The sequence below is a fragment of the Parasteatoda tepidariorum genome, chromosome 10 (genome assembly GCF_043381705.1).
Source record: "Parasteatoda tepidariorum isolate YZ-2023 chromosome 10, CAS_Ptep_4.0, whole genome shotgun sequence".
Classification (NCBI taxonomy): Eukaryota; Metazoa; Arthropoda; class Arachnida; order Araneae; family Theridiidae; genus Parasteatoda; species Parasteatoda tepidariorum.
In genome coordinates, this window is record NC_092213.1 from 5,631,131 (window position 1) to 5,643,220 (window position 12,090).

Genomic DNA, 12,090 nt, shown 5'->3' on the forward strand with positions numbered 1-12,090 from the left:
CTATAGTGAACCTTCAAGGGACCGAAATTTCGGTTCACTATAACCGGGAGTTCACTATATCCGTTACGCAGGCAATTTCACTAATGGTTCCCAAACTCCTCCCTTTTATTACATTATATTCACATAAATGACTGAAAAATATTATGTAGTAGCAAAAAATATGTTATTTTTCATCACTCTTCGTCTTGCTTACAAAAAAAAATTTGTAATCTTTAGCTGATGAGCAATTCTCAACATCAGATATGGAAACACTTCCCGACTCTCAGATAATTTTTCCTGAATTTCTGTTATTCCGCTTTTTGAACCTGTCTAACCTGCCATACGAGCACATTAAAGTAGTTTCTATAGATGGTTTTAAAAATCGGTATATGTATTTATTTTGAAGTAGAAATTTCAAAATTATTTGCAAAGAAAATGGGGGGGAAATAGTCGAAGACAGAAAAAAGTTCATTATATCCAACTTCCTCACTTTTTTGGTTCACTATATCCACTAAAAATAACATTATACGTGTATAGCAAGGTACGGGGCCGAGCATTTCATTCACTATATCCGGGAGTTCACTATAAACCGTGTCCACTATAGCGGGGTTTGACTGTATTATGACTTCAGATCATCCTCAGGGGTGTTTCCCAGACTGTTGCCAGCAGCCCATTGTACAACTCTAGTGCGACGTAAATTAAGTACCTACCAACCTAGTACCATGGATTGGTTTTGAAATTAGCAATATTCTCTCATTTTATAAATCTTGCATGACCTATTAATTTTGTATTGAAATGATCAAAATTTTTAAAACAACTGGGAAATGACCTCTCAGAAAGTTAAATAGCTGCCAGAAAACGGATAACAAAAACAATATGGATTTATCAGAAAATTGGGTGAATAGCAGACAAGCAGGGCAGAATTTTTTTATTTATTTTAATAACAAATCCCACCTTGAATGAACCCTGATATACTTTTGAACCTTGATATACTTGAATGAACCTTGATCTCATTCTTTTTTTTTTTTAATTTGATAATAGAGTATAGCAAAACTGATTCTATTATTTTATAAAATTTTGTTTATTGAAGTTTTTTAAAGTACTTATATTGGACATTTTTAAAAAAAATATTTTATGTCTTTTAAAAGTTTTCATTATGGATTTTATATTCTATTATCCATTTTAATTTCTTCTAATTCCTATTCCTCTCCTTTAATCTCAATTTTTAGCTCCTTACATAAAAATTTTAATACTTTTATATTTCAGATTGGCCAAACTGTTTGTACCATGCCAGCTGGTGGACTTTACCCTGCTGTTGGTCTTAATGCCTTTGGAGCTCAACTTTTTTACATTGGACGATCTAAGTGGACACCCGAGGAAGATATGTCTATGTGCATAGACAGTAACGAAGAAGAGTGGTCTAGATTGCATGATATCAAACTCAATGGCTCAGTGAGTGTCGAGTATATTAAACTGATGGGTTGGTAATATGAATGGTGTTTTCTACTCTAGGGTGCGCTGTCAGCTCTTGACTGCCTATACTTCCAGGTTACTCTTTTAGGTGTGTTTTGAAGCTATTTGGCTCACAATGTCATCATTGTGTTTAGAAAATCTCTTGAATAGTATTTCTTGTATATGTCTATTTGTTACCTGATTTATTATTTGTGTTTAAAAGAAAAATCAAAGACTTGTTGTTTCAATACATAACAATCGTCGTTTGAAAAAGGACTAGTTATAAAACATTTTTCACTTTGTTATCAATATAATATCTAAATGATAATTTGTAAAATGAACTTAATCTCACTGCTCAAACAACTTGCTGACACTGAGGCACGATGGTGCACAGCTCGCACTGAGAACAAACAGTTATAAACGAGTAAAAAGAGGCCAGATCAGAACTGCCGAAAGTGCAATTTCTTTCAAAATCTAGCAACCATGTCACCTTTTTTAACAATACGTCTCCAAAAAACCAAAGCAAACTTTCACTTCAAACACACCAGAATTACTTAATATCTTATGAAATACAGCAGATTTGAGCTCTGAAATTATTTCTCTTATTAAAATCATAATTATCTGCTTGAAAATATCACCTCGTATAATGAGCTGTAGTAAGCAGGTTGTATATTTTCTAACTGGAAGTAGAGGAGGTCAAGAGCTCGAGATTGTTGTTTACATTTATCTTGAAAACACCATCCATTTCTATAAGTGTTACCTGGTTTAATATGCTTGCTTGCTCTTTATAGATATTAGAATATGCCGGTCGAGGTAAAAGTATCATTGATGTTGGTTTAGCTCAAGCCAAATATCCTTTAGATACTACGCACCATTATTTTGAAATTGAAATTTTAGATCCAGGAGAAAACTGCTATATTGCTATAGGTCTAGCTAGAAAAGTAAACTATTTTTTTGTTGCTTGCATTTTTATAGGTAATAAAATAACAAATGTGTTATTGATTATAAATTAATTTTCATTAGGATTATCCGAAATACAGGCATCCAGGCTGGAATAAAGGGTCAATAGCTTACCATGCAGGTAAATTGTCCTAAAACTATATTCTGAATTGTACTTTTATAATTCACTAATATATTAATACTTCAATGCATTAATGTCAATGCCACTTAGAAACATGTTCTTTAGAAACTGTTCAGGGTTCCCACGGTACATGAAAATCCTTGAATTTTGTTGAAAAAAATCAGGGCCCTGAAAAGTCCTTGAACTCTGCCGTAGGGTACCTGAAAAGTATTTGATTTTTTAGGAATTAAAATAATACTTATCTTTTTATAAAAAAGCAGTAAAAAAATATTAAATAAATTCGAAGGAAAATTATAGAAATTTTGATAGATGCAATTTTTAATGCTTGAAGTGAAAAGGTGCTAAAGAAGATTCCAAAACTTTTTTCTCCTAAATTTTCACACCCGATTATTGTTCATCTCTCTGATGTTTTGAAAGCTGAAATTTCTAGCAAATTTTAGGTTTTGTGGTCATAATTTTCGAATGATATATAGTGTTTAATGGATTTGGAAATGTGTTCAATGTGTTAACTCCATTATTACAACAGATTTATATTGTTATCCTATTTGTTCTTTTAATTTACGTACGAAGGGTAATTAATTTTTTAAAATTTATAACCAAATTTTTACGTTTAGTTTTTACTGCTAATAAATAAAATTTTGTTCTGCTGGATTCATTGATTATGAATAAACATTGTGATTCACATTAAACTGATTCTCGATTCACGGATTGGAATTCATATAAAATGTTCGATGAATTGCGATTTAAACGAAAGTGATTAATGAATCACATATTGAATATTACTTTAAAGTGATTTGCAAATTACACATCAGGATTCACACATCATGATTTCAATTTAAGTTATTTCTGAATCATATAATGTGATACGTATTTAAGTAATTTCAGAATCATGCCTAATAATTTTCATTCTAGTAGTTTACAAATCACGCTTTGCGATTCACAAAAGAGAGATAGAAGAATTATCACTTGCAATTCTCGTCAAAATGATTTAAGAATCACACATAGCTTTTCTATATTAAGCACCTTTCGATTCATAAATTGCAGTTTGCATCATAATGATTACAATTCACATGAAAACTATTAGCTAATCACACAACAGAATTCATATTGAAGTGATTTATGTATCACACATTTTGATTTACGTCTTGTTAGTTCGTGCGTTTTGTATCATTAGGTATTTATATTGTTCCGATTTAAGATGCATTAACCACAATTCAATTTAAATTTACAAATCACACATTGCGATACGTTATTAACGTATTCTTTGAGACTTACTTCACCTTTCTTATAATTTTGATTTACATATAGTATATCTAGATTCGTATAAATGCGATTTGAAAATAACGCTTAGTAAAAATTAATCAGATTAACAAAATTTTAAAAATTGCGCTTCACATTTTATGGATATACTTTAAAGAAAATAAAGCTTGATATGTCTTAATTAGTTTTCCGTAAAATATTGTTCTACAATAGATTTTATTATGTTCGAAATACATTACTCATTTTCTGAAGTAACAAAATAGTAATTTGTTATTAAAATTGAAACAGATATGTTAAATAGGTATATTTTGATATTTTATCTAATTATATACATTTCCTGTAACCTAAAATTTGATATAACATATTAAAAAGAAGTATTTATGTTTTATCAGCCGTGCAATTACGCAAACATTATAAATTATTTACTATGCTTGTTTAATGTAATAATATGCATTATTCATTCACTCAATTTCATTAATTCTAATTCACTTCATTAAATTTTTCAAAAAAAGTTTCACTGATGTTAGTTTTCAAATTTTGGCTTTTATCCCATGTCAATTGGAGTTTTTTTTTTTTTTTTTCAGTCTACTGGAATTTTTCAAAGTGGTTTGAAAACAGCAATTTAACTATCAGCCATTTGTATTATTAGATGATAAATTTAATAAATATTTTTTTGTTGTTGTCAAATAAGCATTGTGCTTTAAAAATATACAATTTCTGCTTCTACGTAATTGTAAAATCTAGTTGAAGTGTAATTTAGCATATAATTGTAATATTGAATAGGTCCTTGAAAGTCATTGAAAAGTCCTTGAATTTTTTTTAAAAAATGAGTGGGAACCCTGCTGTTGCAAAAAAAATTCCCGAACTTGTTAAATTTTTCGATTTTTTTCCACCTAACTATAAAGTTGGCATATTTCAGAAAAATGTTCTAAAAACAGACATTTTCTCAAAATGGCAATAAACTAGACCCCTCCGATTTTTTTTGTTTTTTTTGTTGCAGTTTTAAGCTGATAATTTTATTAAGTTAATTTTATTGCTGATTTGTTAATATATTTACTGCTTGTCAAGTTTTACATTTTGCCATTGTAAAGTTTTATGTTATTTTTTATGCCATAATGTTTAAATAAAATATATTCAATCTGAAAAAAAAAGGAAAATGTTAAAAACTTAATTCAAAATGTCAGCAAATTTTCAGTAGCAAGATTTTTTTTTTTTGAGACAAATGTATGCTTTTATTACTTATATGCATAATACTATTAAATGTTAGATACAATTTTTGCTTTTTCTCCTTTCTCAATATTCTTTCAATGTTTTGGAATGATTTGCAAATAAAAAAATTTTTAATTTTGTTTTTATTTTTGTGCAGATGATGGGAAAATATTTGTCGGTAGTGGTGTTGGAGATCCTTTTGGGCCTCGTTGTTATAAGGGTTTGTATTATTCTCTGAATTATAATGTTTTGAAATTCAATTCTTTTTGTAATGTGTTTTTATGTATAGTTACTTTTAGGAAAGTGCTTCTTTGAAAACAGCATAAAATAAATTCTTTTAATTTTTTATCTCCTTTATTTGAAAAAGAATCTGAATCTATCAATCATCTTAATAATGCAATCAAATATAAACTATGTGAATATGAAAGGAGACACCGTTAATCAAATATTTTTTTTAAAAATTTAACAGGGTTCCCACGGTACTTGAAAGTCCTTGAATTTGGTTGAAAAATATCAGGGCCCTGAAAAGTCCTTGAATTCTGTCATAGGGTACTTGAAAAGTACTTGATTTTTTAGGAATTAAAATACTACTAATTTTTCTTCCAAAAAAGTAGTAACAAAATAATAAATTCAAAGGAAAATTATAGAAATTCTGATTGATGCAGTTATTAATGCTTGAAGTGAAAAGGGGTTAAAGAAGATGCAAAACTTTTCTCTCCTAGATTTTTCGGGCTCTGATGTTTTAAAAGCTAAAATTTCTAGCAAATTTTAGTCATAGTTTTCGAATAATATATAGTGTTTAATGGATTTAGAACTATGTTCNGCAATTTTTAATGCTTGAAGTGAAAAGGGGTTAAAGAAGATGCAAAACTTTTCTCTCCTAGATTTTTCAGGCTCTGATGTTTTAAAAGCTAAAATTTCTAGCAAATTTTAGGTTTTTTAGTCATAGTTTTCGAATAATATATAGTGTTTAATGGATTTAGAAATATGTTCAATGTGTTAACTCTATTATTACAACAGGTTAATATTGTTCTTTTAAGTACAAAGTATAATTAATTTTTTTATCATTTATTATCAAACTTTTACTGTTAGTTTTTACTGCTAATAAATAAAATTTAGTTCTACAGGTTTCATTGATTATGAATAAACATCATAATTCACATTAAAAAGATTCTTGATTTACGGATCGGAAATCATATGAAATGCTCTATGAATTGCGGTTTAACTGAAAGTGATTAATGAATCACATGTCGAATATTACTTTAAAGTGATTTGCAAGTTACTCATCAGAATTCATATTAGGAAATTGAATGAATGTATAATATGCTTTATACATTCATTCAGTTTCATTAATTCTAATTCACTTCATTGAATTTTCATGAAAAATTTCACTGATGCTGGTTTGTATTGTTGGAGTTTTTTTTTTTTTTTTTTTTTTTGTCAATTGAAAATTTTTTCTAGGTGTTTTGAAACAACAATGTAACTATCAGCCATTTGTATTGTTAGCTGATAAATTTAATTTAAAAATATACAATTTCTGCTTCTACGTAATTGGAAAATCTGGTTGACATGTACTTTAGCATATAACAATAATACTGAATAGGTCCTTGAAAAATTTGATTTTAAGTCCTTGAAAGTCATTGAAAATGAAAAGTCCTTGAATTTTTTTAAAAAAATTGCGTGGGAACCCAGTTTAAATAATTGTAATTTAACTGTATTGAGATTTTGAAAGTTGGATGATATTCAGGGCTGCCGCCCCCCNGCCCCCCCCCCCCCCCCCCCCCGCCATGGCAGAGGATGGCGACATTGTCGGTGAATGTTACTGAGTTCTTGCAGAAAGATTTTTCCTTTGGGAAGTAAAAAATTTTGGTTTTCTTTTCTGCAGAAATTTTCTAAAAAGTTTATCTTTTCTACAGAATTATATTCAAAATATGCCTTTCTCGTGCATCTGAGTGGAAAAAAATGCTTGTGATTTTTCTATTCTCATTTGAGAATAATGAAAAATAAAGAGTAAAAATGAAAAAAATTTCGTTTTCTTTCCTGCAACTGATCTTGAAATAAAAACACGCATTTAGTAACCTTTTCTTGAAGACTCCCTTTCGTTTGATTTTGCTGTCAATCATACCCCCCTATAATTACTGCTACAAATTTCAAAAATTTTTTAATGTGTTGATGATTTTTCAAAATGCCAAAAATTAAATAGTAGGGGGAAAGTGTTTTCCCCCTACAAAATGCAAGAATATCGCCCATGGTAGAATTTAAAAAAATAATTCATATTCAATTAAAAAAATTATTTTGTTTGATCCGAAAAGTTTTTTTTTTTTCTTTCATGATGACTTTAAATTAGTAACAGTATATTTGCTATTTTTAAAAGTGTCTTGCAGAAAGATATTAGTATTAGAATAAATTCTGCCACAGGGTCAGCTACTACGCTTTTATTCAAAATATTTTCTAGAGTGGTAGGCAGATAATAACTAAAGTTTTAAAAAGTTTTGGTAATTTTGCAAATATTTTGAATGCCTTACCATAAGAGGACAAAGTGGGGCTTTATATGAATGTTTGAACCAATTAAATGTAGTAGTGTATAAATTTTCATGTCTGAAAAATTAATAATAAAATGTGTATCACCAGTTACAAAAATTGGGGAAATTCTATAAAATTAGTCTTGAAAAATCATGAAAAAATTTTTACATTGTTCTGTAATGTATGCCATAGTTTTGCCTACTTTATAGATTGTATTTAACTCTTGTTCTAGGTGACATAATGGGATGTGGAATTATGTTCCCCCGAGACTTTGTTTGTTACTTTGACTGTGATGAATCGAGTGAAAATGGTCCGTCTTCCTTAAATGCAGACTTTGATGATGAATTGTCGGGGTCTCTGAGTGAATCTGAAGATGAGGAATGGTGGAAAGCTAAAGAAAATATTGAATTTGGTGTTAACATACAGGTATCTAAAATTAGATTTTCATAATCATGTTTGAGCAGTTTTTTTCATCATCAGTAGTTTAAAACGATAAATCACATGCCACCAACATACTAAAGCCACTGTTTATGAATCACCAATGCTGAAAACACTGCAAATACTTGCAGCAGTTATTAAATCCGAAATGTGTGTAATGAACTTAATTATAGATTAGGTGTTTGTCATATAGTATAGAAGATCCCACATTTAATAATTATATTGTTCGCGTTATTTTATTTAAATATCACTAGATATGCCAAAATGTTTATATACCACAAAATAGTGACTCTGAAGTACTGTCAAAGATTTTTTTTATCTTTAAACTTTATAAAAAGTGGCAGAACGTATTTGTTATTTCAACACCAATTTTTTTTTTTTTTTTTAATTCCTATTGCGTTAAAATGTATAACTTTTAACACATAAAAAATTAATAATAACTTTTATAAAATTAAAAAATTACCAAAAAAATAGTTGCATTTCTACAACATTATATAAAATTTCAAAACATTGATATTTTGATTTCTGAAACATTGTGAAAAATGTTAGAAAGGTTCCAATATTCAAAAATTTGAATTAGAGTAATATTCCTGGGAAACAAGCAATAATGTTTAAGCAACAAATTGAATTTCTATTCTAAAAATCAACTCAGTGTCACTATCTATAAGAAAAAGGTTAAACAAAATTTATAGAGTAATATTTTGCAAGATTGCAATTATAACTGAAATCATCCTTTGAAACTCTCTTAAAAAAATACATATGCTTTTTGTCAATGATTAGAAGTAGCACACTGCAAATTGGTGATCAGAAGTAGCACACTGCAAGTAATGAAACTACTGTAGTTGCTACATTTTTTAGAAAAAGAAACTTAGAGTTGTGAGTAGTGTGATACAAAAAAATAGCAGGGATTTGTAGCTAATTTTTTAAACCTGATGAGTACAAACGTATGCAGGGCCAATAATAGATTCAATGAAAATTACTCTGTTGCTTAACATTAACAAGAATTATGTAATAAGAATCACATATAATTGATATTTAAACTAGCCTCTAGGAATAATACTAATTTATCGCTTGGGTCACACTTTCAAATGCAAATGTACACTCGTGAAACATTGATGTTATTTCAATGTGCCTAATTTCTCAACAAAAAAAGAGCATTAAACACTTTACGAAATTGCAAATATTGGATAATTTTCTAGCATTACTTAATTAAATATTTGCTGTCAAAAAAGGCATTAAAAATTAAAAGTTAAACGAACAAATTTGAACTAAAATGTTTTAGGTTCTGGCTTGTGTAAACATGGAGATACCTCCTAATGAGTCCTCATGTTTAATATAAGCCAATTTTTTATTTAAAACTATTTTGAACATGAATGAAAATTAAGATTCCCCAGTACAGTTCATTTCCTTAAAGTAGTTACTACATTTTGAAAGTAGTGAAGTAATCAGTACATTAAAAAAAAAATTGTAGTTTATTAAATTTGTAATTAAGAATTTGTAATAAATTTGTAATTAAATGAACTATAAAAATAATGCAGTTTATAATAAATAATTTATTGAAGGATTTGGCTATGCTCCCTGTTTATTTTTTTATAACTGTCATTGAACGGCCGACCCAATTTTCTGTTTACGACTACCAATGTTGAGAAATTGTGAGTATTTTAATACCTGTCATAGTACTATTCTAATGAATGTGCACCCATTTCAGGTGTTTTTTACTCGTAATGGTAAAACCATTGGCCAGAAAGATGTATGCATTCCAAAGGGTGGATTTTACCCAACTATTGGAATGCTAAGCAGCGATGAGAAAGTGAAAGTCGACTTGCATCCTTTAACTGGTTGAAATTGTTTTTTCCCCTGCTGCATTATAGTTTTCAGGTGCTTTCTAAGTCACATCCTTCATCATCAGGTGCTTATTTTTCCCTCCTTTTTCATTCAGGTAATCAAATGTCGTATTCTGTTTCTATACCAAATATGTTTCACAGAATGAAGATTATTTTAGAATTTTATTTTTGTATATTTTGAGTTGGGGAGAAGAAATTGACATCTATTTTTTATCGTATTTGAAACCTCTAGTCATTAGAGTTTCTTAATTATTTTTGATTATGAATCACTAGTTTTATACTCTTTAGCATTACTTTTTTTTAAAGCAACAGGATGATTAACTACCATAATTAACCGAATTCACAGAGTAAATCTGCTTTAATTCAAATTTTTTCTGCGACTTAATGCAGCCAGACAGATATTATTGTTCTAAAAATTTCAGATTCATCTAACGTGCATAATTTGTAAATATAAAATCCTTAACAATTTACACAAAAACTTTATGTTGTTTCAATTTAAGTTCAATTTTATGCAGTGACACTAAAAATGGAATGAATTCTTTTACAGTTAAGTCCATCAAGTAATAGAATAACTTTTGTTCTCTGTGTTGCTCTCAATTCAATTTTGTGGTTTTTATTATAAACAAGTTAACAGATATTTTAAAAAGGAGTCTCGGTGATTCCTACCCCAGTTTGTATATTTGCTTTATAAAAATAAAACTTAGATGCTAAGTTATCTGCATACGGATACGGTTGCTGCTGCTGTGCTGAAAAATTTATTTTGTAAAACAGATTGTGTAAACTTTTTCCATACATATGAAAAAGTGATGACCTGTTGCTTTAAAAAAAAATCATGAATTTTTCTTCTTTAACTATTAATAACTTTTTAAAATTAAACTTTTACAGTTATTAATGTTTAACTTGACCTACGTAATCATTACAAATTTGGTTTAGCATCCTCAAACATTTTTTTTTAATCCAATCTTTTTATTAGTCAAAGAAAATAAAAATTTGTTCTTATTTTCTGAGGATTCAAATTTATGTAATTTTGTAATAATAATACTTGTTCTATTGTATAATCAAGTATCTTATTATGTTATTATGCAAAACATTTTTAACTGTTTGTAGTTTTATTTCTGTATATCATGGTAATCATTATTTTGCTCATTGAATAATGTCATATATTTTAACATAAGGGAACTTCTTAAAAGGTGATTCAAAAGGCAGTGTTCTAAATTCTATTCATATTTACGTTGTATGCACTAAATGTTCACTATTGATCAATATATTTTTCTATCTAACAAAACTATAATAAAACTAACACTATAAAAACTTTTTCCATCAAAATTTAGTTCATTGGATTACTTTGGTTAATTTATGAGAAAAGCTATTGGCGTTTATTGCTTGGACAATTATTTATTTCACTTGTAGCAGTGGTTGGAAGTAGTTTCGCCCCGAGTAGCGAAACTACTGTAGTCACTATTTTTTAAAAGAAGTAGTGTAGTGAGTAGTGCGATACAAAAAAACAGTAATTTGCAGCAATTCCTGGCAACAACTTTTAACGTTAGTTAAATAAAGTTCAAACAAAAAAAAAATTTCGAATCTGATTGGTAAAAATCCCAACAGCGTGCGCAATCCAAATGCCTCCTCTGTGGCCGAGCATTAATAAGATCTACGTCTGATGCTTGGAGAAATTAGTCGAGTTGTTCTTAAGAAATCGAATTTTAAATATCTCACTTTTTTAAAATTTGATTTCACAAGAACTATAAAGTACATTTTTGTGTCTGATTTCGTTACTTAAAATATTATGTGCATTAATGAATAAGCATATTTGTGGTCACCCCTTCAAACCATTCAGATTGAGTCCTAGAACGTGAAGATCCAATCATTAGATCAAAAGTTATTCAGGGTGATCTGTTTTTTATTTTTCGCGCTGTACTTTATTTCTTGGATATAAAAAGCACTGATGACTCAAATCACAAGTATTTGATAATTTACTGGCATTTCTTAAACTGCTGTCGAGAAAAGCATAGAGTTTGAAAGTTAAAAGAACAAATTTGTGAAAAGTGCTTTAGAATAAAAAACTATTTTGTGTAAGCATGTCTTCTAAAAGTAGCAAAGTAGTGACTACATTTCAAAAGTAGTTTGTAGTTGCTACATTTAAAACAAAGAAGTTGTAGTTAACTAGAAAGAAAATGTAGTTTTTCCAACCACTGACTTGTAGTAAGAAAATATTTGAATACCTGAAAACTATTTTAAGATTAAATAAGTTTTTGGTTCTTACAAGAAATTAGGCAAGGGTCTTCCTCAAGAAATTGGTTAAAG

General features: G+C 28.6%; 1 protein-coding gene across 3 annotated transcripts in view; it reads left to right on the forward strand.

Annotated features, from left to right (window-relative positions):
- The window catches only part of LOC107451246 (SPRY domain-containing protein 3), a 134,484-nt gene extending 123,124 nt beyond the window's left edge, over positions 1 to 11,360 (forward strand). For all 3 annotated transcript variants that reach the window (XM_071186202.1, XM_043043054.2, XM_043043055.2), the window contains exons 5-10: positions 1,246 to 1,431; positions 2,223 to 2,372; positions 2,455 to 2,512; positions 5,139 to 5,201; positions 7,737 to 7,930; positions 9,651 to 11,360. In XM_071186202.1, the coding sequence (XP_071042303.1) occupies positions 1,246 to 1,431; positions 2,223 to 2,372; positions 2,455 to 2,512; positions 5,139 to 5,201; positions 7,737 to 7,930; positions 9,651 to 9,785 (786 nt within the window). In that variant the 3' untranslated portion in view covers positions 9,786 to 11,360. The remainder of the gene's footprint in view (positions 1 to 1,245; positions 1,432 to 2,222; positions 2,373 to 2,454; positions 2,513 to 5,138; positions 5,202 to 7,736; positions 7,931 to 9,650) is intronic.
- The last annotated feature ends 730 nt before the right edge of the window (positions 11,361 to 12,090 follow it).